This window comes from Bubalus bubalis, chromosome 2, assembly GCF_019923935.1.
Source record: "Bubalus bubalis isolate 160015118507 breed Murrah chromosome 2, NDDB_SH_1, whole genome shotgun sequence".
NCBI classification, from domain to species: domain Eukaryota; kingdom Metazoa; phylum Chordata; class Mammalia; order Artiodactyla; family Bovidae; genus Bubalus; species Bubalus bubalis.
In genome coordinates this window covers 70,574,847-70,602,322 of record NC_059158.1, presented here as the reverse complement: position 1 = coordinate 70,602,322, position 27,476 = coordinate 70,574,847, and the positions used below count along the sequence as shown (strand labels likewise).

At 38.8% G+C, this 27,476-nt stretch overlaps 2 protein-coding genes across 8 annotated transcripts in view; one reads left to right on the top strand and one right to left on the bottom strand.

Moving 5' to 3' along the window:
* Window positions 1–25,649, top strand: part of PJVK (pejvakin) — a 45,219-nt gene extending 19,570 nt beyond the window's left edge. Inside the window, exons 1-8 of one of the 6 annotated variants that reach the window (XM_044933139.2) lie at window positions 17,470–17,965; window positions 19,491–19,558; window positions 20,051–20,197; window positions 20,287–20,482; window positions 21,000–21,141; window positions 22,229–22,346; window positions 24,973–25,071; window positions 25,261–25,649. In XM_044933139.2, coding sequence (XP_044789074.1) covers window positions 21,070–21,141; window positions 22,229–22,346; window positions 24,973–25,071; window positions 25,261–25,553 — 582 coding nt within the window. In that variant the 5' untranslated portion in view covers window positions 17,470–17,965; window positions 19,491–19,558; window positions 20,051–20,197; window positions 20,287–20,482; window positions 21,000–21,069 and the 3' untranslated portion in view covers window positions 25,554–25,649. Of the gene's footprint in view, window positions 1–17,449; window positions 19,559–20,050; window positions 20,198–20,286; window positions 20,483–20,999; window positions 21,142–22,228; window positions 22,347–24,972; window positions 25,117–25,260 lie in introns of those variants that run through there. The other 5 variants (XM_044933145.2, XM_045163789.1, XM_006059582.4 and 2 more) reach the window with 5 other exon arrangements.
* On the bottom strand, window positions 649–17,407 carry PRKRA (protein activator of interferon induced protein kinase EIF2AK2). 2 transcript variants are annotated; one of them, XM_006059581.3, is made up of 8 exons: window positions 17,179–17,407; window positions 16,478–16,647; window positions 13,046–13,127; window positions 10,558–10,636; window positions 9,404–9,521; window positions 7,806–7,900; window positions 4,007–4,181; window positions 649–1,353 (listed from the first exon to the last, which is right to left on the bottom strand). In XM_006059581.3, exons 1-8 carry the CDS (start codon window positions 17,241–17,243, stop codon window positions 1,196–1,198), a joined length of 942 nt encoding a protein of 313 aa, XP_006059643.1. In that variant the 5' UTR covers window positions 17,244–17,407; the 3' UTR covers window positions 649–1,195. The 2 variants fall into 2 exon arrangements, with proteins under 2 accessions (XP_006059643.1, XP_025129955.1); XM_025274170.2 differs by lacking the exon at window positions 17,179–17,407 and having other exon boundaries at window positions 12,997–13,127; window positions 16,478–16,618.
* Window positions 25,650–27,476: the final 1,827 nt, after the last annotated feature.

The window sequence follows — 27,476 nt, the reverse complement described above, 5'->3', positions numbered from 1 at the left end:
TAACCTCACCCCCAAAATGCCTAAAACCCTTTGATTTAACTGATGTATAAGGCTTATAATTTGAAGTGAAATGCTCTTTAGAGCTTTAAATAAGTTACACATACTGCTTTCCCTTTATTAGATAGCTTATTATTCTCAAAGGATTGCACTCAGGATAGGATTTTTTTTTTCCCCAGACAGAAAAACACTTGTTACATACTTCCTGCTAGATTAACACTTGAGATTATCAAAAGCTACCTTCACTGAGAGCTCTCTTCCTCTCTGAGGCTTTCCCTGATCTACAGAGGTAGCACTACCAGCTGGTACTGACGGATGCCAGACTCGAGGTGTTGGGTGATATATGAAAACATGAAAGGCAAAATTAAAATGGGCTCATGAAACTCATTTCCTAACCTTTTAGGCCCTCAGTTTTGCTTGAAACATTCTTGTAACTGAATTGAACACACTGGAAAGTTCTGTTTTAGTAATACTAATGCTTTTTCAAATATGCATTCATCTATGAATGGTTATATCAAGACAATACTGTGTATGACTAGAGAAAATATGGACGGGATTCATCACATATTATATATTTGTAAAGTTTTGCTTGTTTTTTGGTCCACATTATAACGTTACTCATAGGAATGGCTGAAAAGAGCAGGGCCACAGTCAAGTCAGTAGTACTTTAATAAAATGAACAGAACCCATTATAACAACAGCTCTTTATTACATGGATTCAAATACACTGACCAATCGTATTCTCTGAAATTTAACAACTGCATTCAATTAAAACCTGTTAGTGTATTCCTCAACAGTAATTCTAAGGGGCTTCCTTTGAAATCCCTTTACAAAGCCTTGTGCAAAGAGGTTAAGCACCAGTAGTAAAGACTGTTGCTAGCAGTTTCGTTTCACCATCATCATCAACAACAAACATGCAGTTTTTCCCTTCTATGTACATGGCATTGGAAAATGGGTGCTACACTCTGCCTATGGTACAAAGTTTATAAATACAATATACCAATACAAAGTTGAAGCCATTAAAAACATCTTAGTAACAACTACTGGGAGATAATGAAATCTGGAGTGTTGATGGAATCTATGAAGAGATTTAAAACCAACACACAAAGTCAAACGTTATAATACATGTTTTCCTTGGGAAGAGGTGAAAGGGGAACTTCTCAGGTGCCACTGAAGGGTCTTCTCAGTTGTTCCAAGTTTACTTTCTTTCTGCTATTATCTTTAAATACTGCAAGGCATTGTGAGCTGCATCGCTCTGCGCACTGCTGCAGGAGACCCCCGAGCCATGACAGACCGTAATGGGACTGGTGGACAGCTCAGCGAGACACTGGTACTGTCCGTTGGCACTCAGTTCTTCTGCAATGACAAATTCAAACATGATGATTAAGGCCACATGCAGAGAAAGCAGATTTTTTTTTTTTGTAACAATTTTTGTTACTGTCCCTCTCCCCAAGCACCTTTTTATTTGCTACTCCACGTATCAGGTGGTAGTCTCTATTCATAAGAACCACTTGGTTCTTAAAATTAGTAAGAAGCATTTCAAAGTCATCATTAATTCATTATCTAAAAATCATCTCAGGTTTCCGTTTCCCAAATGCATAAATATTTTTGAATGCATGGTCTCTTCATCAACCACCTTTCCTGATCATCTTTCTGCATTCATCCTCAGGTTCTGCATCATTCCCAGTATATTAAGACATTGTACCTGACTCATTATTCAATCCCGAAGTAGCAGACAAAATCAGAAGTTCCTTCAGCCCCTAAATACCCTATTTTCTCAGTAGTAGTAGCTCTGATGAGCTAGGTTTCCCCCAAGTCACTGAGGCTGGGCTGCTGCTGCTGCTAAGTTGCGTCAGTCGTGTCCGACTCTGTGTGACCCCATAGACGGCAGCCCACCAGGCTCCCCCGTCCCTGGGATTCTCCAGGCAAGAACACTGGAGTGAGTTGCCATTTCCTTCTCCAATGCATGAAAGTGAAAAGTGAAAGTGAAGTCGCTCAGTTGTGTCCGAGGCTGGGCTAAGGGATATCAAATTCCTCACATACGATACTGATGTTAAATCAAGATACCAAACACACACATGAACACACAAATTAGCCAGTTGTCCACTGTATTAAAAGAAAATCCACGCTGACTTGCTTTCCAGTCTGTCCACATTTGTCTATCTGAATGATCATGGGCTAGAAAAAATATAGACGTTGATAGCTGGAATGAGATAAAGCTGTAAATAGTCCCCATTTATCTGCCAGAACTGGAACACAGTGATAAAGTGGAGAGAAGATGTCTGGCCCAGCCCCCACCGACTTGGTATTTGTTCAAGAAATGTGGGTACCTTTTTATTTGTCAAGCTATCCTTCAGGGCTAGTTTAACAGATATTATACCGGCACGGACTCTTCTTCTAACCTGGCTGTACTGACCAGCTATGTCATCTCAGGCAAGTTTCTCAACCTTTCTTGGTCTTACTTTCTTCACTTATACCTAAGATAATAGAAATTCCAGATGTTCAAGCTGGATTTAGAAAAGCCAGAGGAACTAGAGATCAAATTGCTAATATCTGTTGGATCATTGAGAAAGCAAGAGAGTTCCAGAAAAACATCCACTTCTGCTTTATTGACTATGCCAAAGCCTTTGACTGTGTGTATCACAACAAACTGTGGAAAATTCTTAAAGAGATAGGAATATACCACCACCTAACCTGCCTCCTGAGAAATCTGTATCCAGGTCAAGAAGCAACAGTTAGAACTGGACATGGAACTACAGACTGCCTCCAAATCAAGAAAGGAGTACATCAAGACTGTATATTGTCACCCTGCTTATTTAAGTTATATGCAGAGTACATCATGCAAAATGCCAGGCTGGATGAAGCACAAGCTGGAATCAAGATTGCCGGGAGAAATATCAATAACCTCAGATATGTAGATGACACCAGCCTTATGGCAGACAGTGAAGAGGAAGTCAAGAGCCTCTTGTTGCAAGTGAAAGAGGAGAGTGAAAAAGTTGGTTTAAAGCTCAACATTCAGAAAACCAAGATCATGGCATCCAGTCCCATCACTGCATGGCAAATAGATGGGGAAACAATGCAAACAGTGACAGACTTTACTTTTTGGGGGGTCCAAAATCACTGCAGATGATGACTGTGGCCATGAAATAAAAGACGCTTGCTCCTTGGAAAAAAAGTTATGACCAACCTAGACAGCATATTAAGAAGCAGAGACATTACTTTGGCAACAAAGGTCTGTCTAGTCAAAGCTATGGTTTTTCCAGTAGTCATGAATGGATGTGAGAGTTGGACTATAAAGAGAGCTGAAGGCCGAAGAATTGATACTTTTGAACTGTGGTGTTGTAGAAGACTCTTGGATGGCAGAGAGTCCCTTGGATGGCAAGGAGATCCCTTGGATGGCAAGGAGATCCAACCAGTCCATCCTAAAGGAAATCAGTCCTGAATATTCATTGGAAGGACTGATGCTGAAGCTGAAACTCCAATACTTTGGCCACCTGATGCGAAGAACTGACTCCTTTGAAAAGACCCTGATTCTGGGCAAGATTGAAGGCAGGAAGAGAAGCAGATGACAGAGGATGAGATGGTTGGATGGCATCACCGATTCGATGGACATGAATTTGAGCAAGCTCGGGGAGTGGGTGATGGACAGGGAAGCCTGGCGTGCTGCAGTCCATGGGGTCGCCAAGAGTCGGACATGACTGAGTGACTGAACTGAAGATAATAGAATGCACTTCACAGGATTAGTTTGAGGATTCTGTGACTTGAAATATGTAATGTCTCTAGAAAGGTGCCTGGCACACACTAACTCTATAAATCTTCACTATTGTTTATTATTACAACTGTACAGATGTTATCTCTATTTTTATTATTTATAAGAATGGGATACCTCAGTGATATATATTACCACTCTGGTAACTGTATCTATTATAATAGATGTTTTGTTTGTCAAACATATTTTGAAAAGAAACAACAGGTTTGGGGACAAGCCAAAGGAAAAAAAAAATCATACCTATATCCAAATATGTTATATTAAAACCTTGTTCCTTTGCAATTTCACTAAGCAGCTGGATGTAATCTGTATTTGGAATACTGAGGAGGCTTCTTTTCAGTAAGTTGATCTTTTCACCAGGAGAATTCCTTAAGGAATGCCACGTACAACCTAAAGAATGCCCTACCATATTTGTCTGAAAAACAGAGATTAACATTAAGACACTTAGTTTGGGTTCCAACGCTACTATGAGTATTAATTAAGCAATCAGCACTTTATAAAGCATATTTAAATGAATACCATTTGGTTAACTTTCCAATTTAAACTAGGCAGCACTAATAAGCTCACACATTTATCAAACAACACAATATTAAAGAAAAAAGAATGTGCAATGAAATACTGGAAGTATTTCAAAATACTTTTATATAGCATAACGTTCTTGTTAATATGTATAACATATTTAAGAGCATGATAAACAAATCTGCAAATACAGCTGACCCTTGAACAATGTCACATACTATCTTCCTATATATGTATTGGCATTTATACTTATCCTCTGTCTATTCCAATACAAATTTCAATGTTATCAAGCTTCATAAATTTTGTTATTCAAAATAATACACAGATAACAAAAAATCAAGTAATACAGAATTATAAAAGCAACAATCCCCATACCTACCTATAGTCCCCTTTCCAGAAGCAATAATTTTCAACTTTTTATTTTTAATTATTCTGGTAGTTACCTTTGTAACAGAAATGAGAAAGCTATTGATCTTGTGTATTAACTTTTGGTCAGTTACTTTGATGAATTCTCTTATTATTTCTAGTAGTTTTTCTCTAGGGCTTTATAGGGATACAATTATATTATCTGTAGTTAATGATCATTTTTATCTCCTCTTATTTCCAACCTCTTATTGTTTTCTCTTCCCTGGTTACGTTGGTTGATACTTCTAGAACAAGGTTTAAAAAAATGGAATCAGTGGGCATCCTTGCCTTATTTCTGAAATTAATGGGAATGGATATAACATATAAACATGTACCCAAGATTTTGATTTTTTTTTTCTGAGGTATATATTTAATTTTTAAAAAATATTTATTTGTCTGTGCCAGGTCTTAGTTGCAGCACCTAGGATCCTCAATTTTGTGGTGGCATGCAGGATCTTAGTTGCGACATACGAGAGACCTAGTTCCCTGACCAGGGATGGAACACCTGATCCATATTTTAAATCGCAATAGGGATATTTCAGAAGCATTTATCAGTAGTGACTACCCAATATTTTTTTGGCATCTATTGAGAGGATTATGTTTTCCTTCTTTGACCCGTTAATGTAATTCGTTATAGCAATCGATTTACCAATGTTGAAACACCCTTGCGGTCCTAAATACACTTATATAGAAATTTCTCTCACATTATATATATTGCCTGGAAGAGTTTAAAGAGCACTGATGATTATCTCTTTCTGGAAGATTTAACAGAACTCAGCTGCAACCTAACAGTTTTGAGACTGTGGTGTCATCTCTGATCCCGTCTTAAAAGAAATGAATGCAATGTTTTATATTTTTCTATTAAAAAAGTGAAACCAAAATTATATTACTTACCTAGATATAGTTGTTTCTTCCTACAGAACGAGCCCTTTTTATAAACCATAAGCTTAGGACACTCCTATAGACTTCACTTCTCATTTCGTACCTAACATCCTATTCTCAGATAATGGACCACCATACATACCTACCTACATTTTGTGTAGCCCAATCTCTTATGCTCTCTATCTGAATGCCCAGTTGCCTACTCAGTATCTTCACTTAGCTACTCCACAAACACTTCAAATTCAATATATCTCACATTTAACTCATTATCTGCTCCCCCTTAAACCCTACTCACTTTCTGTGTTCCCCATATCACTGAATGGTACCACCATCTAGGTAGCTGCCAAGCTAAAACTGTTTACTTCTTCCTTTTTCCCTACTCTCTACATCCAGTTATTATGCCCCCATTCACTTCAGTTTTCTAAGTAAGTTTTAAATTGACCATTTCAATTGCTACTACCTTTGTCTAGGTCATCATCATGTCTCATCTGCTCTTCTGTAACAGCATTATAGCAGGTTTCTATGACTCTAATATTCATTCATCCACCATAATGCAGCCAGTCATTCCCTTCTAATGTATAAATTAGATTCTCTCCTTCCTATATTAAATTTATTTAATGACTTTATGCTACCTTCAGGATAAAGTTCAATCTCCTGAACACAGTACTTCCTGCAAGATTCAATCCCTCTTTACCTTTCCTGCCTCACTGTTTGAGACTCCCTCCCACCAAATTCAATGCTCCAGCCATCCACAATTACTCTGGATAACATAAAGCGTTTCACTCCTGGCCTTTGTACATGGTCCTTCTTCTCTCTGGAATTCTTTTCACTGCTGTCATCCTATACGTCTCAGCTCAGATATGACTTCCTCCAGTGAAGTCTTCCTGAAACCCTATCTTGGTTGGATTCTTCATCTATGTTCCCAAGAAGCCCTTGTAAGGCCTAGTCTGTAGGGTTCTTTTCTTTCTCAGTAGGCTGGCTGCAAACTCCTTAGGGCCAGAGACTACCTTATTCACTATATGCCAGTATCTGGCATCAGTTCAGTTCAGTCGCTCAGTCGTGTCCGACTCTTTGCGACTCCATGAACTGCAGCACGCCAGGCCTCCCTGTCCATCACCATCTCCCGGAATTCACACAAACTCACGTCCATAGAGTCGGTGATGCCATCCAGCCATCTCATCCTCTGTTGTCCCCGCTTCCTCCTGTCCCCAATCCCTCCCAGCATCAGAGTCTTTTCCAATGAGTCAACTCTTCGCATGAGGTGGCCAAAGTACTGGAGTTTCAGCTTTAGCATCATTCCTTCCAAAGAAATCCCAGGACTGATCTCCTTCAGAATGGACTGGTTGGATCTCCTTGCAGTCCAAGGGACTCTCAAGAGTCTTCTCCAACACCACAGTTCAAAAGCATCAATTCTTCGGCACTCAGCCTTCTTCACAGTCCAACTCTCACATCCATACATGACCACAGGAAAAACCATAGCCTTGACTAGACGGACCTTTGTTGGCAAAGTAATGTCTCTGCTTTTCAATATGCTATCTAGGTTGGTCATAACTTTTCTTCCAAGGAGTAAGCGTCTTTTAAATTCATGGCTGCAGTCACCATCTGCAGTGATTTTGGAGCCCAAAAAAACAAAGTCTGACACTGTTTCCACTGTTTCCCCATCTATTTCCCATGAAGTGGTGGGACCGGATGCCATGATCTTCATTTTCTGAATGTTGAGTCTTAAGCCAACTTTTTCACTCTTCTTTCACTTTCATCAAGAGGCTTTTTAGTTCCTCTTCACTTTCTGCCATAAGGGTGGTGTCATCTGCGTATCTGAGGTTATTGATATTTCTCCCAGCAATCTTGATTCTGGCATAAATCTGGGCAAATATTATCACTTTCCTAAATGTTTGCTGAGTGGATAAATGAATGGACATCAAGCAATGGGAGTGAAATGTCAATCTGAAGGCAAAAACAGCACTACTGACCTACCATCTTTAGAAACCATCATATTATTTCTGAATTTGACTGTGCTTCCCACGCTCTCTTTCTTGGCCATCCCTGTGACTCTGGCTCACATATAGCAAGCAGCTAAAAACTGGGGTAGTGTATTACTCAACAGTTGAGAGATTTTTGAAAAACCGTGACTCTGTAGTATACCTATACAAAATGAAATCTACAATCACATGTTGTTCCGACAGCAACACATGTTTAATCACATTAACGTCACAGACCTCTGATCATTACTCACCAAAGAAATGTGGTTCTCTGGAGAAATATTACTGAATTTGGCAAGAAATTTCTCAGCAGCATTTCTCTTGGCTTGTTTCTTTGATGCCCCCTTTCCTAAATAAAGAAAAAAAAAGCGCAGTAGGTTAGAAAATAAATTAGTGTCCATAGAGAATGACCAAATATTTAAAGTACTATGTTTGATCAGAGAACTATCTCATGGTTTTTATATACTATTCTTTTACTGACCTGACATCTTTACTTGTTCTGCTTCATGCAATTATTAACTGTTACATTTTTGATGGCATTTCTTTGGCAATTTATCTTTAATAGTTAAACTTTCTGTTTTTCTTCAACAGATGTATCTCCCTATGTCTACCTTTAATGAACCATATTTGGTTTAATTCTGATGAAATATTCAAATTTACGAACGTAGATTTGAATTACATCTCCCATCTTTCAATGTGTACTTCTGGCTTATAATCTCCTGCACACTGATAACTATGTGGAATTTCTTCAACATGAATAAGAAGGGCATAGGAGAGGCTGGAGTTGAAAGATACCATAAATATAATCTATTTCCATGTTTAGAGATTTAAAAACTCAGGCCTAGGCATGGAGATTAAGCAATTTGCCTAACCTTGCAAATCAAGGACTGCATCAAGAACAGAGGTGAGGTTTCTGCTTCTGGCTCAGGGCTGCCTGCACTGACCCACACCACCTCTTGGGGACAAACAGCTGCTTAGTACTTCAGACTAATATCTAGGCAACTTAAAATTTGATTTCAAGCCACTTTTAAAATGATAAAAACTGCTCAAGAAATTAAAATAGAAATCCTTAGGAGTATTTTATTAAGTGACTTTTTTCCTCATAATTTGTGGCCTTTACAACATCGAAGTTGCTATAAGACAAAAGGTTAATTTCTACTTTATTTTTATTTCACTATCAGCCTCTTTGGAGAAGGAAATGACAACCCATTCCAGAATTCTTGCCTAGAGAATTTCTTGGACAGAGGAGCCTGGGGGGGTTGCACCAGAGTTGGACACAACTGAAGCGACTTAGCATGCATGCATGCATTGAAGAAGGAAATGGCAACCCACTCCAGTATTCTTGCCTGGAGAATCCCAGGGACAGAGGAGCCTGGTGGGCTGCTGTCTATGGGGTCACACAGAGTTGCATATGACTGAAGCCACTTAGCAGCAGCAGCAGCCTCTTATCAATTATCTTGTTTTTAAATGTAATGTTCTCCTAGTCCTTCTGTCTTCTAGAACAGCTACTGAAGCTCCAAGAGATTTACTACTGCTTTTTTCTCCAAAATGATGTTTAAGTCCCTATTATATCAATGAAGACTGTTTAAAGAGTCAATGATTCATTTGCATTTCCATTACCAACCCATGATTTTTTTAAAAAAATCAAATTAAAAAGTATAAGTATTCTTAAGCCAACTATTTACACTTATTAATAAACTCAACAGCAGAAAGTTAGAGACAGTAGACTAGGAGTGTGTCGATTTTTTTCCCCCAAAGAAGTATTTGAGACGAAATCATGGCAGAAATTTTTTCATCATCTCAAAATATTTCAAAAGTCTTCAACTGTATCAGAGTAGAAAGAAACAAATACCAGTTTCCATGAATGACTCAAGTCTGCAAATTGTGGTGTATTCTCTCTTATGAGCAGGTCCTCCCTCCTGGGAAAGGGTATATTCAGGCAGTCTCCAGCCATGATGAATAGCCAATTCCTAGAAAATCGAGATGAGCCTTTAGTAGTAATTTTTACTATGCAATGGCTCAATCACATTAATGATATTCTCTCATGGTTTTGATCCCATTTCTATTTATATGTTTGCAGAGAACAATGATATTCTGCAGTATTTAAGAGAAGGTCCTCTATCCCCCCCAGATATTCCTGCATTTTACATCTTATAAGCCCACGACACCAAAACTGAAGCAGTTTCCTGCTGTGAATGGTGCTCTTCCATTAAGCTATAGTGAGCTGGTTATCAAAGAGGTCAGACAGAAGGATAAGCTCCTCTCACCCTCTTTGGGAACATGGGAGAGGACATTACTGGTCTCATGGCCATCAGTCCCCAGAGTCTCTTCCTAACTAACCTTCTATACCCATGGCTGCCTAACTGACTGCATTCGATCAAGAGCAGGTGAGGAGCAGAGAGCAAACACACGCACTGGATGAGACTGAGGAAAGACGGGGACCAAAACTACAGAAAAACTCATGGAGCAGGAAAGAGACCAAATGACTGGCTGGATAACAGGGAGGGGAGTTGTCCAGCAGAGCACATGGATAATCTGCAAGAAGGATATTCTCACATAGAAATTCAAAGCTGAATATATTTTTTGGTAGAATAAGCAAGTAAGCGGACGACTTCCCTTGTCCTGTGTTAGGTAAATCAATTTGGGTTCTTTATAGTCTTCTGTCTCAACAGAAGTAGAAAGAGATTTGTCACAAGAGTGGCAAGAAATATTCTTAAAATATAAAACACTCTACCCATGTGCACTGAGGTCCTGTTGATCTCAAATGAAATTCCACAAACCAAAGGCAGATACTGTATATGGAAGAAAATCCAAAACATAAATAAATACGAAAATAACTTCGTTATCACTTTAATATCTAATGATCATAACTTGGAACACAAAATGTTGTACCACCTAATCTTTAAAATATTAATTCCTTCTCTTAGCCCTTATGATATAATCAACATTTATGACCTTTTTTTCCAGTAGACACAAAATTAAGTATGGAAAAACTGTGCCACTTACCTGTAATGAGCCAATAGGATTAAGCTGGTTCTTTGGTTGCTTGGAAGGGTCAGGCATTAAGGGATCAGGAACTGCAAAGCTGAACATTTTTATAAAGGGTTATAAAACAAAATAATCTTCCCCAAATTAGTAAACAAAGGATAAGCATTTTCTATTTAGCTCTCCATGCCTTTGCTCTTGCGTTCCTTCTACATGGAATACCCTTTTCACCCACCTCTTCTATGGGAATCTGATCTATACCTCAGCCAAGGTACACCTCAAATGCAACTTTCTCTCAGAAGCCTATTCTTTTACCCCAATGGGACATAATTTCTTCCTTCTTTGAACCAGTGTAACATTTGGTTTGATACTTTCTTAAGCAATTATTTTACCATTAAGTTGTATACTCTTACAAATACATGCTATTTGTCTATCTATCACCATACCACTCTCCTGTTCAGACTGTAAAATCCTTGATGGTAGGGCCTATGTATTACTTACCTTCATAAGCCTTGCTGTGCTTTATATAAAACAGATGCTCAATAAAAAATGTATTTAAATAAACACACTACTGTTACAACCATATGAAAAGGGAAGACTAACAGGATGTTTATAGCTCGGCAGTGTAAACCATACACATCATAAATGTAGCTTTTTCATCCAGATAATTATAGAAGAAAGACTTGGCTTGATCTACCATCTGCTCTTCGCTAGGATAATCTTCCTAAGGTTTACGCATGTGTGCTCAGTCGCTAAGTTGAGTCCAACTCTTTGCAACCCTATGGACTGTAGCCTGTCAGGCTCCTCTGTCCGTGGGATTTCCCAGGCAAGAATCCTGGAGGGGGTTGCCATTCCCTATTGCAGAGGATCTTCCTGACCCAGTGATCAAATCCGCATCTCCTGCATTGCAGGTGGTTTTTTTTTTTGATGGCTGGCATGAATCTGATTTGAACATGTAGGGACTGTGATTAAGGAAAAAGAGAACAATCTCTTCTGAGTAGTGTGAGTTTACTAGTTACGTGGATGATGGGTGTCTAACGCGGAATAAGCTGCATTTCAAGATTACTGCCACCTTGGCAGCTAGAGTCATTTCTTCCATACTTAAGTTTCTTTTCTACCTGCCAGAATTTCAAGCTTTACATAGGCTGATGAGATACGAACATTCATTTACAATGCTGTACACTGAAGCTACCCAAATAATTATGATGGAGAAGTGAGAAAGTCTCTTTATCCCATCAGGCCACTTTAGGCCTGATTTATAGCTTAGTATTTCCATCTTATCTGTCAAGAAGCACAAATACATAGTAAAGTTTATTAGCCTTTTTTTGCAGACAAAGTGCCTGTGTGCAGAAAGGATACTCTGTATGTTCATTTCTACAAATATATGCAACACTCTGAGTTGACCTTTGGGTTGCACAAAAATGGCATGGCCATCACCAGCAAGCAGAAAATCTAAAACCCACCATGCCATCAGCATGTCCAGAAAACTAGCATAAATCAGTTATAATATATGACCCTGGAGAAGCAAACATCATGTTATGAGATCCAAGGCTTTCACTGGTTGGATCTAAATGACCTGAACAGTTTAGAACTACTAAGTACACAGGAAGAAAGAACACTGCAGGGGAACCTAAACATATCCCTAAACAGAAAGTTTTTCTAGGACTGGGAAACAAAAAAACCCATCCTAACTTCTCATAGGCCTCTGCTGTCAGCTATAAGCAGACACACCAGAATGCACTCCCAAGTATACTTGAATGCATGTAAAGGGAAGAATGTGAAGGCAAAACATGCTCCTCTTGGATATGCCCAATAGAAACCAAAAGATACCACTTTACAATACAAGAGATGCTCCAGGGCCAGTGCTCCTTCCAAAAACAAATAATGTGATAACAAGTTTATTTTGGAAAGCTATGTCAAGAATAAACATACCATTTAGCATCCTCCTATATTTGGTATATGTTCTCTAGTAGAAGGAAATCTCTTTGTCTCCTTACAAATTCAAATTTCTAAAAGAGTACTTTTAGCTGATATTTTTCTGTCTCACACTTTATTTTCTTCAGTGTAGAAACAAAACTCTTAATACAATAAGATATTTGTCAGAAGCACTCTGGTTTTCTACTCCTGTACCTCATCTGGAAAAAAGAAAAAAACCTAGTTTATGCGAGCCTTCATCTAATAATGTTGTTTAGTTGCTAAATCATGTCTGACTCTTGCAACCCCCTGGACTGTAGCCCACCAGGCTCCTGTGTCTGTGGGATTTCCCAGGCAAGAATGCTGGAGTGGGGTGCCACTTCCTTCTTTGTCATCTAATAAAAGCTGGATTTAATTTCTTACGGATAAAGTGTCTTTAGGGGATGACAGGTCTTCACAAGGAGACAGAATTTTATTAATAGAGCTAGACACTATCAACTGTTTACTTTGTTGCTTTTGTGAGCACGTTCAAACTTTTAATCTTACCTCAGCCATGATATTTTTGAGCTGCAGAATACAAAGAAATTTAGCTCACCAAATACTTGCATTGGCTTTCAAAATGTTTATGGCAGCCTCTGCAGCTCTATGTTTCGCCAGCTTCTTACTTGTACCTTCACCTGAATTAAGGTTAAAAAAAAAAAAAACACAACAAAAACAACTCTTTACATGCTGAAAAAATGTGAGGCTTGCATAGAGGTTTGCATAGTACAAAACAAAGTCACTGCATGTATTATATATACACACTAGGTAATAAAAACATACACTGCATACAGTTATACATTGAAATAAAATACCATAAAAATTAATATATTAAAAATCCCTTTGATTTTAAAAGTGCTAAGTATTTAATTCTAAGCATACTTTTATAAAAATATTTATTATGTCTACTTTGTACATGTTTATTATATAAAATGATAATACAGTAGACTGTCACTATGTATGCTAAAGAAAGGCAACTTACTTCCATTCTTCCTAGAGAGGAAATTCTTCTATAGGAAGAAATTTTCTTTAAAGGAGGCACTTATAGCAACATTATTGAACAGCAAAATGTGCACATTTTACTCTAACAGCCCCTCCTATACTGGATGAAACCCCTCTGCTTGGCTAAGCAGTCACTGGCTACCTGTTGGATACAGTGGGGGAAGGTTTGTATAGGGAATGTGAGAGATTACATTGTTACATGTCTTTCATATAATCTGTATCCCTTACATGAGTAGCTAAGGGGGTAGAAGAGACTAGGCCTGACTAATAATCACTGAGACTGACGCTTAATATCAGTAAGCAACCACACAAAGAAATTATAAATTCAGTCTTTTTCCTTCTGAGTTCAAAGTAGGTGTTGAGAACCTGTCCAAAGTTGTGTCAGAATGGCAATATCCATTCCTCTGATGTAGAGGAAAGAAAGGGCACATGGAATAAATGCCAGGTGTGGTTCTCAAGCATCAGAGAACACAGAAACCACACTCATTTATCCATTCACATAGGTATTATGGATACTGTATTCCTTTAAAAAATGTGGGCATTAGGAACACTGAGGCTCTGCACTGAAATATATGGGTATTAGGGGCACCAACCCTCTGCACTGAAAATTCACGCATAATTTAGTCAGCCCTCCATATCTGTGGTTCCTCCATTTCTAGCTTCCTCAGTAACTGCAGATTCAACAACCTGTGGATTGTGTGGTCTTGTAGTACTTACTACTGAAAAAGATTGACATCTAAGTGGACGTGTGAAATTCAAACCGTGTTGTTCAAGAGCTAACTGTAGTAGAGAACTAAGCAGAGTCCCTGTCCTTAAAGAGCATACAGCCTAACGTGTGAGATTTTGTCTATAAGAACGAAGTCTGAAATATGAAGCATCACAGTCAGCCTCAGTGCAGGTTGTTGGGTAGCCTACAGAAGGGGTAGCTCCCCTACTCTTAGTAAGGACTCAGAAAGGTTTCATGAAGGAGGAGATAACTAAACCAGGATCTGAAAGACCAGTAAGTCAGTGAGGTAAACAGAGCTGGGGGATAGGAAGCACACTGGAGGCAGAGAAAGAGCCACTGTGAAGGCTCAGACGCAACACAGAGCACGTGTTCTCAAGCCCCAAGTTGCTGGGACAGTACGTGCTTGAAGGAGGGACCCTCGAGATAAAAGGTCAGAGAGCTGAAGGGCAGAAGGAGAGTTCAAAGAACAGTCTCCTCAACTGTGCTTCTCTAACTGTAGGACTTGCCTGGGAATTTTGTTAGAACACATACTAAGAGTAGGTGTGCCTGGGTGATAGCAAGGCTGCTGTTGACCACACTTTGTGAAGAAGTTTGTCAGTCATGTTAAGAAATTTGTATTTATCCAGAGGGTGATGGGAAAACCACTTAATGGATTTTTAAGAATTTGAATACTTCAAATGAACAGATTTGAATGCCAGAAAAAATACTCTGGTTTTTTGTGTGGAAAATGCATACCACAAGACAGAAGCTAAAAGAGCAGCTACGAGACTGCAGCTATATTCCAAGTGGCTCAGACAATAGCAACAGGAAGAGGAGAGGAGCAGACAGATTCAAGAGATATTTAGGAAGTAGGATCTGGTGGCATAATAGACAGCACAAAGAGGGAGGAGAAGGAATCCAGAAGGTGAAACTCAAATCTCCACTGTGAGCAGATGAATGATGGTGGTGCCTATACTGACCTGGGGAATCAGGGGAAATGGATTTGAGAGAGAAGATGGATTCAGTCTGGGACAATGAGAAATGGAGGTGTCTTTGGGTCATCCAAGCAAAAATGTCTAGCAAACTCAGGCTGATGCATTGTTTTGTAACTGTGCCTGGGCTAAAGACAGAGATTTCAGAACTATTAGCCGTTAGATAGTATCTGAAACCATGGAGGTAGATAAGCTTGCACAGAAGACAGGCCAGCGTGAGAAGAGTAGGGGGACTAAGCAGTTGCCACAGGTTGTTAATCTTTCACATAAAACACACTGAGAGGGGGAAAATGCTACTTTTTCTTGAATTTTCACTGAATACTTAAAGACAGACCAGCTAAAGCAGTCGTGCAATGTTGAATCTGTCATTCATATGAGAAACTTCCAGCTAGAATCTAACTACAATCCACCTGCCCCACATAAGACAAAAAAGCTTCAAAATTTTCTTAAAGGGACTTCAATGAAAATAGCGGACTCCAGATTTTCGTGGACACAAATGATGCCTTCAGGCTACCAGATGGTGGAACTTCAGCCTTCTTACTGAATTTCTTTCTTGGCATTCTTCCAAATTAAATTTAGTATTCAATATTTCATGTTTGCAATTAAATAGATACATAAGAAGTAAAATGTCTACATTTACAAATGGGCTACTTCAGTTATCATTTGCTGAAGCTCAGTGACCATAATCTGACTTTTGAAACTTCGCTGCCATGTGACCTTGGGCATGTTTCTTATAACCTCTCTGGACCTATTTCCTCATACATAATAAAGGTGATAACATCTTATTAAAATATCTGTACAGTGTCAGGAACTAGAAGCTACTCTGCAATACGCTGTAGTTGAGCCTTCCGCCTTCCTCATTTTGCTTGGATACAGACCCAAGTGTGGTACAGTGGACCCAGAGTGCCAAACGAGTCCGTACAAAGAGGGGAGCAGGTCAGAAAATTCTGGGGTCATGCCTCCTGGCATCTGCTATAACCTATGGAATTTGACAGCACCTTCTGATTCAGCTATGGCTGCTCCAAGAACCTTTCCTGCTTCTCCCTAATTCTTGGAAGAACCTTAGGAGGCTCTTAGGGTATGTTCCTGAGCTTCTCTTGATATCTAGGGAAGAGAAAATTAGGGAGAGAATCAGAAAGCTGCAAAATCCAAATAACCTGAGAAAGGCATCAGTTTCAAGAGACTGCTCCTCACTGACGTCTCTGGCAAAAAGGGCACTTTTTCCGAACTGAGAAGCAATACCCAAGTCTGGACCACCAGCCCACATGGTCATGGGGTTAATACAGACCTGTGCAGGTTATGTCACCAACGGTTACTCTGAAGGTGAAAGTGGGCACGTGTATTTGCACATCGGATCTTTCACACTCATACACCGGGATGTTCTTGGTCTTCATGCCATATTCGTGTAATACCTGAATTGGTGTTTTCCCTGGCTTAGCTGTAATCATCTTCCCCAAACTGCAAAAATCAGAAAAAGCTGTGCGTTGCATGTCAAAGCGGGGAGGAAAGCAGAAGCAAGCAGAGACTAGTTTTAACAGCCATCACCGGTGACGCCGGAGGCACCGAGTCTCTGGTCGGACAGGGTTAGAGCTGGAGAGGCACGCCAGCCTCCGGGCCCCGCTGCGGTCTTAAAGATAACTTGAATGCGGGTAGGAGGGATTCCCAGGGGAATCGAGAGGTACGGCGGATGCTGCAACCTCCCAGGTCCCAGCCTGCAAACCCCTTTCCCTCCGCGGCAGCCGCTCACCACCTCCGTCCAGCCGGCGCTGCCCGAGGCCGCATGGGGGGCGGGGTCCCCGGCCGGCTGGCGGCCGAGAGGGCGGGGTGGAGCGCTCGCTGGTCCGCCCGCCCGCCTCCTTGCTGCCGCTAGGACACGAGCGCCGGGAAGGGGCTTTACCCAGAATGCTGCTGGATAGCCAGCTCCCCCGCCCCCTGCTGCCCACCACTCCGGGCCCTGCCCGGCTCGGTCCCGACCGCTCAGAAACTGACCTGAAGGTTCCGCTGTCCTCGCGCTCCATCGGCGGAGCCGCTGCGCGATGCCTGCTCTGAGACATGGCGAGAAGGGACAGCTTTGCGGGAGCAAGAGCAGTGCAGAGCGACGTCCTCGCTTCCCCGGTGGGCTGGTGCCCGAGAGGAGGGATGCAACGCCGACGCCGCTACCTCCTCCCCTCTCCTCACTGCTTGAGTTCCTCCCGGGGACGGGCGGGGCTTGAGGCGGAGCCTCGGTGCGGCAGCGCAGGTCCCGCTCCCGGCCACGCCCCCTGCTGTCCCTGCTCGGCCGCGTTCCTTGGCGGCCCCGCCCACCGGCTCGCCGGGCTCCTTGGCCCACGGTCCCTCCCTCTCTCCTAGCCCGGGCTTCCTCGGCTGCAACTGGTGCCCAGCCTTCGGCCCACCGGCTCGGGGAGACCGCAGTTCTGTGTCCTTAAAAGGAGACCATTCCCTGGCCAGAAAGAGGCTTGTCGCCAGGCAGGCAAGCTTCAGAGTCTCTGAGGCCTTAAGCTCAGCCTTTTTTTTTTTTTTGGCCAGGTTACGGGGACGGGGAAGAGGAGGGGTACGTCACTTTAAGAAAATAATTTCAAAATTCCAAGTGCAGAATTGCTGGAGAGCCTCCCCGGGCCTGGGCCCGAAGCCTAAGACTCGCAGTATATCCGCTCCTGAGGGCTCGGGTGGGTCCTCCTGTCCTGGAGCCCTGCGTTTAGGTGCTCCCGGGGACGTCCGGAGACCCGCGCCTCTCACCCGGGGTGGGCTCCATTGTCTTCTAGGCTTTCGTCGCCTGGTGAGTGCTGGGCCAGCGGATCCCAGCAAGGCACGTTAGGAGTAAACGAAGGCTTTTCTGTGGAACTGTTTCTAATTAATGCTGTTTCTGAACACCTATGTTGGTTGTGATGGCATATGCCTGGGATGTACCACCTTTGCTGGGGATCAGACAGCGACATTAAGTGTCCTATGGCTTCTAGGGGTTTTGCTTGCCACGTGCAGAAATGACTCCTTGTGTCTTCTCATTTCTGGAGATTGCCTCGCACAATTCTATTCACACGAAGGGACATTATTAGAAACTTTTTGTTTGTTACTCTGGAACCCTGGATACTAGAGATCAAATGAAAAAAACATATCCGGAATCTAATCAAGCTGATTGAGGCTTGAATTAAGCCTGTTTTTATCTTCCTCCACCTCCCCCTTGTATAGATGTTAGTATATCAATTGCTTTTCATTGATATATTTTAATGAATATCTTATTTTAAATACCACGTAGCCACTATTTCAGAATGTTAACATCCACGCAGCTGTGGCAGTACATTATTTCAGCACTCAGATTTGCTTATAAAATTTATTTTTAGCCATAAAATTCCTAAAGAACAAGCTTAAACTTTATACTGCTCTCCTTAAATGTTGAGTAACTGGGATAATAATGGTGAAACAAAAAGAAAATAAATGCAGCAGGACTCTATTTCAAAGAGATACTATGTAATAGCTTAAGATAAGAAACCCCTAAGTCAGAGTTGATGCAGTTACATTAAATATGTTTCATTTAGTATTTTATAAAGTTCTGCATGCATTTGTTTCCTTATATTCTGTGAATTTATTTTTATATTAATCACTTGGTTTTGTAAACATACAAGGAAAATGAATGAAATGTTCGAAGAATAAACTGGACTATAACAGAGAAACAGTACTTTTCTGTTGCCAATATTGGCATGATGGATTTGTGAAGGACTCCCTTTTGGACTAGGTCCACTGTAGATGGTGTCCACGGCTAATGTTAGTGGCTAAATTGTATTGTTCCCCAAAGGGCTATTTGCTTCCTTCAAACCTGGCAAACCACTATCAACTGTGAGCCTCATCAAGGACATTGGTGATATTTAAAGATTACTAGTTTTCTGTGTATATTTTAGTATTATAGACTGCAATTCCAAATTGACTTGCTTTTAGTGTATCATTTTACACTGTTAATCTATAATTCATTGCCTGAGCATACCAGGGAGGCAGTGTTGTGAATTGTATAGTGGTAAGCTACTTGCTGAGACCATGCTTTGTATTTTTTACGTGTACAATTATATTTAAAATCAAGCAAGGCTTAGTTTTATGCTTGATTTTCTTTGAAAATATGGATTTGTTATCTGAGGGTTGCAGTGGATGACATTTTGATTCAGTATTAATATGTTTGCTGCTGCTACCAAGAGCTTTGTCAAACAAGTTGGAGATGGAGGGAGATTAGTTCCTGTTCCAAGCCTCAGTGAGGCTGACAAATACCAACCTCTAAGTCTGGTGGTAAAAAAGAAGCGATGTTTTCTGTTTCCTAGATATAAATTTACCTCAACACCTTTTACACTGAAAGATATTCTTCTAGGAGACAGAGAAATTTCAGCTGGTAAGTTTCAATGTTTGTTTGGGAGTGATTATTCATTCTCGTGTATTATTCATAATCTAAATGTAGGTTGTCTGTGCTACTTATGTTTGTAATATTTACACATTTTCATTGATGAAAGCAACTTTTATTACCGTAGCAGTAATAATGTTAACAATGCTTAATGTTTGTATAGTAGCAAATCTCTTATTGATTGAATAATTTCAAATGTATTTTATAAGTTTATTGTATAATTTAATTTTAGTTATTTTATAAGTTGTTTTAATCAGATCAGTTTAGAATATGGTATAATAATATATTTCTTCATTTATAAAATGGGGCTGCTATTCAGTCTTACCTATCTCACATGGTTAAATGAGATTAAATTAATTTGTGTTTATTTTTAAATTCTCTTATTATGGTTGGTAAGCTGAAATGTATTAACAGGCTAGTTTAGAAAGTAAATTGACATTTTGCCAAACTTTTCTTATAAACACTTGTTTTTCTTTCAACTAGTCATTGGATCTTGATGCTTACGTGTTCTGTTGGCTGAAAGAAAATTTGAGTTCGTTTAAAGTACTCTGGATATTTATTTCTCTTGTCAAATTAATTGAATTGCTCTTTTTCATCTTGATTTGAGATGGTACCATTCTCAACATTTGGGTAATCAAGTTTTAAATGATAAATTAATGTATTACTCTATATTTACATTAGATGAATTTGAGACATTTAAAATATTGATTTTTTTAAAGGTATTTCATCTTATCAGCTACTGAATTATGAAGATGAATCAGACGTTTCACTCTATGGAAGACGAGGCAACCATATTGTGAATGACGTTGGGATTAACGTTACTGGATCAGATTCCATTGCAGTAAAAGCTTCATTTGGTGTAGTAACCAAACATGAAGTGGAAGTATCAACGTTACTCAAGGAAATTACTACACGGTCAGTATAATAATCCTTAATAGACTTCCATGTTTTCTTTAAACATTTAATTACATAAACTTCATTACAAAGTGTTTAAAACATTCCAGTTGTATTTTACTAGAGTAATTTGTTTGATTTTTTTGAAATACTACAAATTAGTCATATACTCAAACTTTGGATAAGTGTAGATATCCAGAATCATTTGGTTTAAACAAAATTTAATTGTTCTGCAAGATCGCTTTGGCTCTGCACACATTTGCTAAATTATGAGATTACAAGACTTCAAGAATCTGCTTGCAACAAATACACTAAAAGTTTCCTCCAACAGACTCCTCTAGTACACGTTTTAACGAAATAGGAGAGGCAGATTATTAAATTTCTTTTGAGCATACTTTCTGATTTGTATTAGGACTGCCTTGATTTACTTTTAATTAAGGTGGATCATGAATAGTAACACATGATAAGCAAAAGTGTACTTGATTATACATAGTTAGATGATACAGATTCTTGTGAATGTCTGTCTTCTTGATTTTAGAAAAATTAATTTTGACCACAGTTTGATACGTCAGTCAAGGAGCAGCAGAAAGGCAGTGTTGTGTGTGGTCATGGAAAGCATCCGAACCACACGACAGTGCTCACTGTCTGTGCACGCTGGAATTCGTGGGGAAGCCATGAGGGTAAACCATTAGATGCCTTGGATTTCTCGTACTCAAAAGCTGCAATGGGAATTTAAGTATTCAAGAGCCTTGTGTATTTTGTCAAATGTTGAAATTAAAGAGCTGCAATTGTATATAGGATTTTGCACGCTAATGGTTTTGTTTTAGAATATGAAGAAAGAAATCCAAGAAAATTTGAATTATAAACATGTAAAATAATGTAAAAAACCACTAATCCTTGTGAAATAATGTGCACAATGGAGTCCCTCAGGGTACTGTTTAAATGCTGTTTTAAGAATACAGACTGAGTGTGTTTATGGAACTCTTCGATTTTATTTTTAAGTGATAGAGTTTATACTTGAATTTTAAAAGTTGAGTTTATATTTTTATATTAATTTTTCTAAAATAATATTGTCAATGGCCAAACATGCTTCATTCAATGTTAAGTTCTTTAAAAAATCTTGAAAAGTTATTTGTGTTTTAATTTTTAGCTCAATTATGACATTATTTGTCATTGCCATTCACCTAATAATGACACATAATGATGATTTGTTTTATTAAAATGAATTATTAGAAAGATAGACTACAGTGATAATCTTTTCAAGTCTTTGCAAATGAAGTGGCTACATTTAAGTGCCCACCAAATTGTTTAATATTGGATCCTTTTGGGGGCATGAACTGAATGAGACATTTACTTAATTGTTGGTGATTGCTTTGGAAAGCTGCTGACAGCTCTGGGGGGCTTTGAAACAGTGGATACAATAGGCTAAAAACAAATGTATCCCTTAAAGGCAGTGGATTTGCCTTGAAAGGAAAAGGTTCCTATGACCCAAAGCATCACCCTTGTGGGAGCACTAGTCATTGGCTTGGATACAAAGTAAATGAGAAAGTGATAAGTATTTCCTAATATAGATCAGGAGTCCCCATTGGATCATTTATTTGAACCTCTGCTATAAACAGTTGAATTCAAGTAGGATAGTTCTTTACTTGGAGGGGTGGAAGAGTTTGTTTGTTTTTGGTAGGATTGTAGGGAATGTTTTCTTTTTCCAAAAATATATCCTTCACATGTTATACTCCTTAACAATGTTGTTTAATTTATTTAATATAGTTTCATTTTATGGATGAACAGAATCCCAAGGGAAGGGACAAAGCTATTGTTTTTCCAGCACATACAACCATAGCTTTCAGTGTTTTTGAACTCTTCATTTACTTGGATGGTGCCTTTGGTGAGTGAATGATTTACGTGAAACACTGAAAATCTCTGTCTCTGTCTCTCCCTGAGTGTCTAGTGATGAAGAGTGATGCTGTCAGCACTGTCGATATTATGCTTGGGTGAAATGACTGGGAAAGACCCAACAGTCCCTCCTTCCCCATAACCTCATCCCTGTTTCTTGGGGAAAGCTGTAGACTTCCCAACACCCCACTTCCAGTTATAGTTGAGAGCTAGAATGCAATCCACTGGCAAAGTATTTTGTTGACTAACATGGGAAAATAAAAAAAATAACCTTCTAAAAGGTAGTTTTTGGGCTTTCCAGGTGGCATTAATGGTAAAGAACCTGCCCAACATTGCAGTAGACATTAAGAGACACGGGTTCGATCCCTGGGTCAGGAAGCTCCCCTGGAGGAGGGCATGGCCACCCAGTCCAGTACTCTGGCCTGGAGACTACCGTGGATAGAGGAGCTTGGCAAGCTACAGTCCATGAGGTCGCAAAGAGTCGAACACAACTAAAGTGATTTAGAACTCACGCAGGTAGTTATTGAAGATGGCAAACAGAGGAGGTATACACATTAGGAAGGTGTCAGGGCACCCAAGCTAGCATAAGACAACCTTTCTTCAGGTTTTCCTTTCATAGACCCAGCTCTCCTGACCCTGGACTACCTAAAACCTTAAAAGTACAAATACTTCTCTAAAACCGTCATCGTATATGATGCCGCAGTTCAGGTCACTTTAAATTTCTACATTGCATCAAGTTTTAATATTAGGAGACCAATCAGCTCAAGTCTAGGTATAACCCAAGGATTAGGCAAGGCCATTTATAAACATTTTTGTTGTTTTTCATTTCCTTTAAACTTTTGATTTTGTATTGGAGTATAGCTGATACTGTAACAATACTATACTATAACAATGTTTCGATATGGACAGTTTCAGGTGGACAGCAAGAGCACACAGCCATACATATGCATGTATCCATTCTCCCCCAAACTCCCCTCCCATCCTGTCTGTCACAGGACACTGAGAAGTGTTCCCTGTGCTATGCAGGAGGATCTTGTAATTCGTTCTAAATACAGCAGAGTATACATGTCCATCCCAGACTGTCTTAACTATCCTTCCTCCCATTCTTCCCCACCCCTCCCCCGGCAACCATAAGTCCCTATAAACACTTTTATAAACATTTTTAGGCCTGTTTTTGTTTTTGCAGTTCTGTTGGAAGAGAGAATGTGGAGTCAAAAAAGCAAAACATGTTAAGTAAATTTTGTTTGGGACACTAAAGGGTGTAGATTTTTACAATTATATTGATCATTAGAGTATAAACTGATACAACTGATAATGTCCATCAGAAACTAAAATTACATATATTTTAGTCTTATTTAAACTTTTAGGAATTTATCCTACACATATACTTACACATATGTGAAATGACGTGTATAAAGATAGTTCGTAATAGTAGAAGCTTGGAAATAACCTTAAGATGGAGGGATTGAAACAAAAAATTAAAAAGCTTAATGTCTAAGATTTACAAAACTAAATGAGTTTAGAAGAAATTCAAGTAAACTATCAAGTAATGTTTTGCCAGTTTGTAGCATTTCTACTTCAGCAGCAGCAGCCTGGGGTATCCAAGCACAGTGTATTAAAGTTTAAAATTGCACTGAGTCTTTTGAGACACCTTCTATTTCATTACCTGCTTATTAATTCCTAGATCCCCATGTTGGCTGGAATTATGAAAATATCCTTTAACACAGGTATTTAACATAGAGGCAACTCATCAGAAAATCAAAGCACCGTTAAAGTTAATAAAAAATGTGGCACAGACCCAATAGAAGTAGATAATAATGTACTTGCTCTGATTATGACCCCAGACATGCTAATATGCTAATAAGTAATGCTTGCAAAGAATTGGAATGACATGTGTTTTTCAGCAGCTTTTTGGTTTAAATTGAGTGCCAGTAATGACAGTGATATAGTAGGGAGGAAGAATCCTTCAAAACCTGACAGTGTTACAGCAGTCTGTTCCTAAGTATAAATTTCACATGTGTGTACATATGTCTGTAGGATAAATTCCTAGAAGTGTAAATAGGACTAAAATATATGTAATTTTAAATTCTGAAGACTGTATCTATTCTATCAGTTTATACTTCTAATGATCAGTATAATTGTAAAAACCTGTTCCCTTTAGTGAACTAAGGTACTTCCACACAATAGAATACTGTGAAGCTGTTAAGAATTAGCACTAAAGATACTACTGACATGGAATAATCTCTATGATATTTTAAAGAGATGTATATCTATTAATCTTGGAACCTAAAATTTTACATATGTACATACTTACATACATAGGTACATAGCCTTTATGCCTGTGAAATATATGGAGTATTTCTGTAAGTACACACAATAGTAGTTACCCCTGGGGTATAAAGCTGAAGCTGGGGTCAGTGAAGAGACTTATTTATTGTTGTATCCTCTTTTTGTACTCTGAATTTTGTACCATGTAAAATGCTAACTTTTCTAAAAATATGTGAAATTTAACTTAAAAAATAAAGTGAATGGCATGTGCCAGAATTCAACCACAATTAAAACTCCCAATAAAATATGAGTTGTTCAGATTATAACATCTTCTAAATTTTTTTTTATAGACCTTTGTGTCACTTCAGTGTCAAAAGGAGGATTTGAAAGGGAAGAAACGGCAACATTTGCACTGCTGTACAGATTGAGAAATATACTATTTGAAAGAAGTATGTCCATTGAAGATTTTGTTCCTTCTCAGATTAACACTTGAGGTTCTCTTTATTAATCTTGTCTTTAAAAATTTAAAAGCCAAATTTCACGACTGATTGTTTAGATTTACACATAGTTAATAAATGCAGTCTGGCTTTACATTTTTTTATTTGACTTTTAACACATGTCTGTTTTTATCCTTTTAGATAGAAGAGTGATGGACGCCATTTCTCGTTCACAGCTTTACTTAGATGATCTTTTTTCTGACTATTATGACAAACCTCTCAGCATGAGTGATATTTCACTCAAAGAAGGTACTCACATCCGTGTTAACTTACTTAATCACAACATTCCAAAAGGACCTTGCATACTCTGTGGAATGGGGAACTTTAAAAGGGAGACAGTTTATGGGTGTTTTCAGTGCTCTGTTGATGGGCAGAAGTACGTGCGACTTCATGCAGTTCCTTGTTTTGATATTTGGCACAAGAGAATGAAATAAAATGGAAAATGAATGTATCTTGCTGGTGTTTTGGGTGCAACTGTGCCACACACCTTTCCAAAATTATCTTGGTTCACTTTGATGAATTGTAGCAAATTAAAGAGGAAGAGGAATGAGAAATTAACCCGTCTGGGCATCATTTTTCCCATTTATAACACTGCGATGATAATAGTGTCTACCTCAGAAATTGTCATGAAGATTAATCATATTGTTTATATTGGAAAGGCTTACATATAAAATTCAGAATATAGACATTCCTTCATAAAATCTGCCAGTTGCATACACTTTGGAACTTAGTCTACCATTTTACATACAAAACTTTCGAGCTATGTGTTCTTTTTAATCGACTTTTCATTCAATATTTGAGGATGACAGGAATGCACAAGTGACAACTTTTTGATGCTTTAACTATTGGCCTAGGTCTGGTAAAATGAGAAAAATGTGTTAATAATTTAATGTAATCCTAAATGTTTAATTGTGGTATCAAATTAAAAGCACACTGAGCTCAGTATGGGGTTTTGTGTACACAGTTAAGTGTGACTGATAGTAGTAATGGGCTGCCATTCAGTGATGTAGGTATATAGGTGCACACCAGCTTTGTCTTTATAAGAACTCACTACGGTCATTTTACAGTTAAGGCAGCTGGGACACATTTACTTCTCTTCTTTGAAAGTGTTTAAAACATTTAACATACTTGGTTCTCAGAGACCTTTTTCATCTACTCTGTAAGACATATGAAATTTTTTCATACACAAACCTAAATAATTGGCTCAGCTGGTAAAGAATCTGCCTGCAGTGCGGGAGATCTGGGTTCTATCCCTGGGTTGAGAAGATCCCCTGGAGAAGGGAAAGGTTACCCACTCCAGTATTTTGGCCTGGAGAATTTCATGGACTGTGTAGTCCATGGGGTCGCAGAGACTCAGACACAACTGAGTGACTTGCACTTGCACTTACTTGCATTATTAAAATAATTACAGAAGTACTGTTAAAATTCCAGAACTCAAAGTATATAGTACAGCAGTCACTACTAGGCATATGCCAATGAAGGTGTTAGGCAATTGTGTAAATATGAAATGTTTACTTGTTTACTGTATGTATGTAGAAGGGTTAAAATTTTATTTATTTAAACGTGAATAGTTTTCAAGTAAATTTCCATATTCATATGACATCATCTATGATTTTTTAAAACATAAGTTTAAAAGTACTTGGTATGATAACAGTGGGATAGAAAGGTTAGAATTAGAAACAGTATCATAGGATAATCTCTAGTATAGCTTTCATGACATTTTCGTTTTGCAGAGTATATAATTCAGATGCAAATATGAGTATACTGATCAAAAAAGGCTCTAGTGACTTTTTTTATATGGATATAGACATGGGGACAGTTTCTAAACCAAAGTATAATATTGTGTTGTCAACCTAAGTTTACTACTGAGCAGGGTTTTCTGAGGAAAGTAAAGGGATGAAAGTTGAAGATTGAGTTAAGTGAGGAGGAAGTATAAAACTCCTCCTCAGGGTTATGGGAATGAAGAAATATTGGGAGACAGGAAAAGATAGTAAATGTTTTTATTTTATGAAGTGTCTAGCTCTGTGCTACACATATGTGATATTCAGTAACCTAGTGGGATTTGTGTTGCCCTTATGCTTTCTTTTTTTTAAGATTTTTTTTTAATGTGGAATATTTTTAAAGTCTATATTGAATTTGTTACAATATTGTTTCTGTTTTATGTTTTGTTTTTTTGACCAAGAAGCATGTGGGATTTTAGGTCTCCAACGAAGGATCGAACCCCCACACTCTCCATTGGAAGGCAAAATTCTAACCACTGAATGGCCAGGAAAGTCCCTTTATACTTTTAAATTGTAGGATTTCTAGCAGTATATATAAAGAGGTTAAAAGATAATCAATAAACAGTGGTTTGGAAA

Excerpts from the sequence above, each read along its gene's own strand:
- PRKRA (XM_006059581.3), bottom strand. The coding sequence starts at position 17,243 with ATGTCTCAGAGCAGGCATCGCGCAGCGGCTCCGCCGATGGAGCGCGAG. Across the intron at positions 10,637-13,045 it reads AAAGCCAATGCAAGTATTTG|CTTTGCAGTTCCTGATCCCT; the intron begins GTGAGCTAAATT and ends AAAAATGTTCAG. Across the intron at positions 4,182-7,805 it reads CAGAGAACCACATTTCTTTG|ACAAATATGGTAGGGCATTC; the intron begins GTGAGTAATGAT and ends TCTGTTTTTCAG.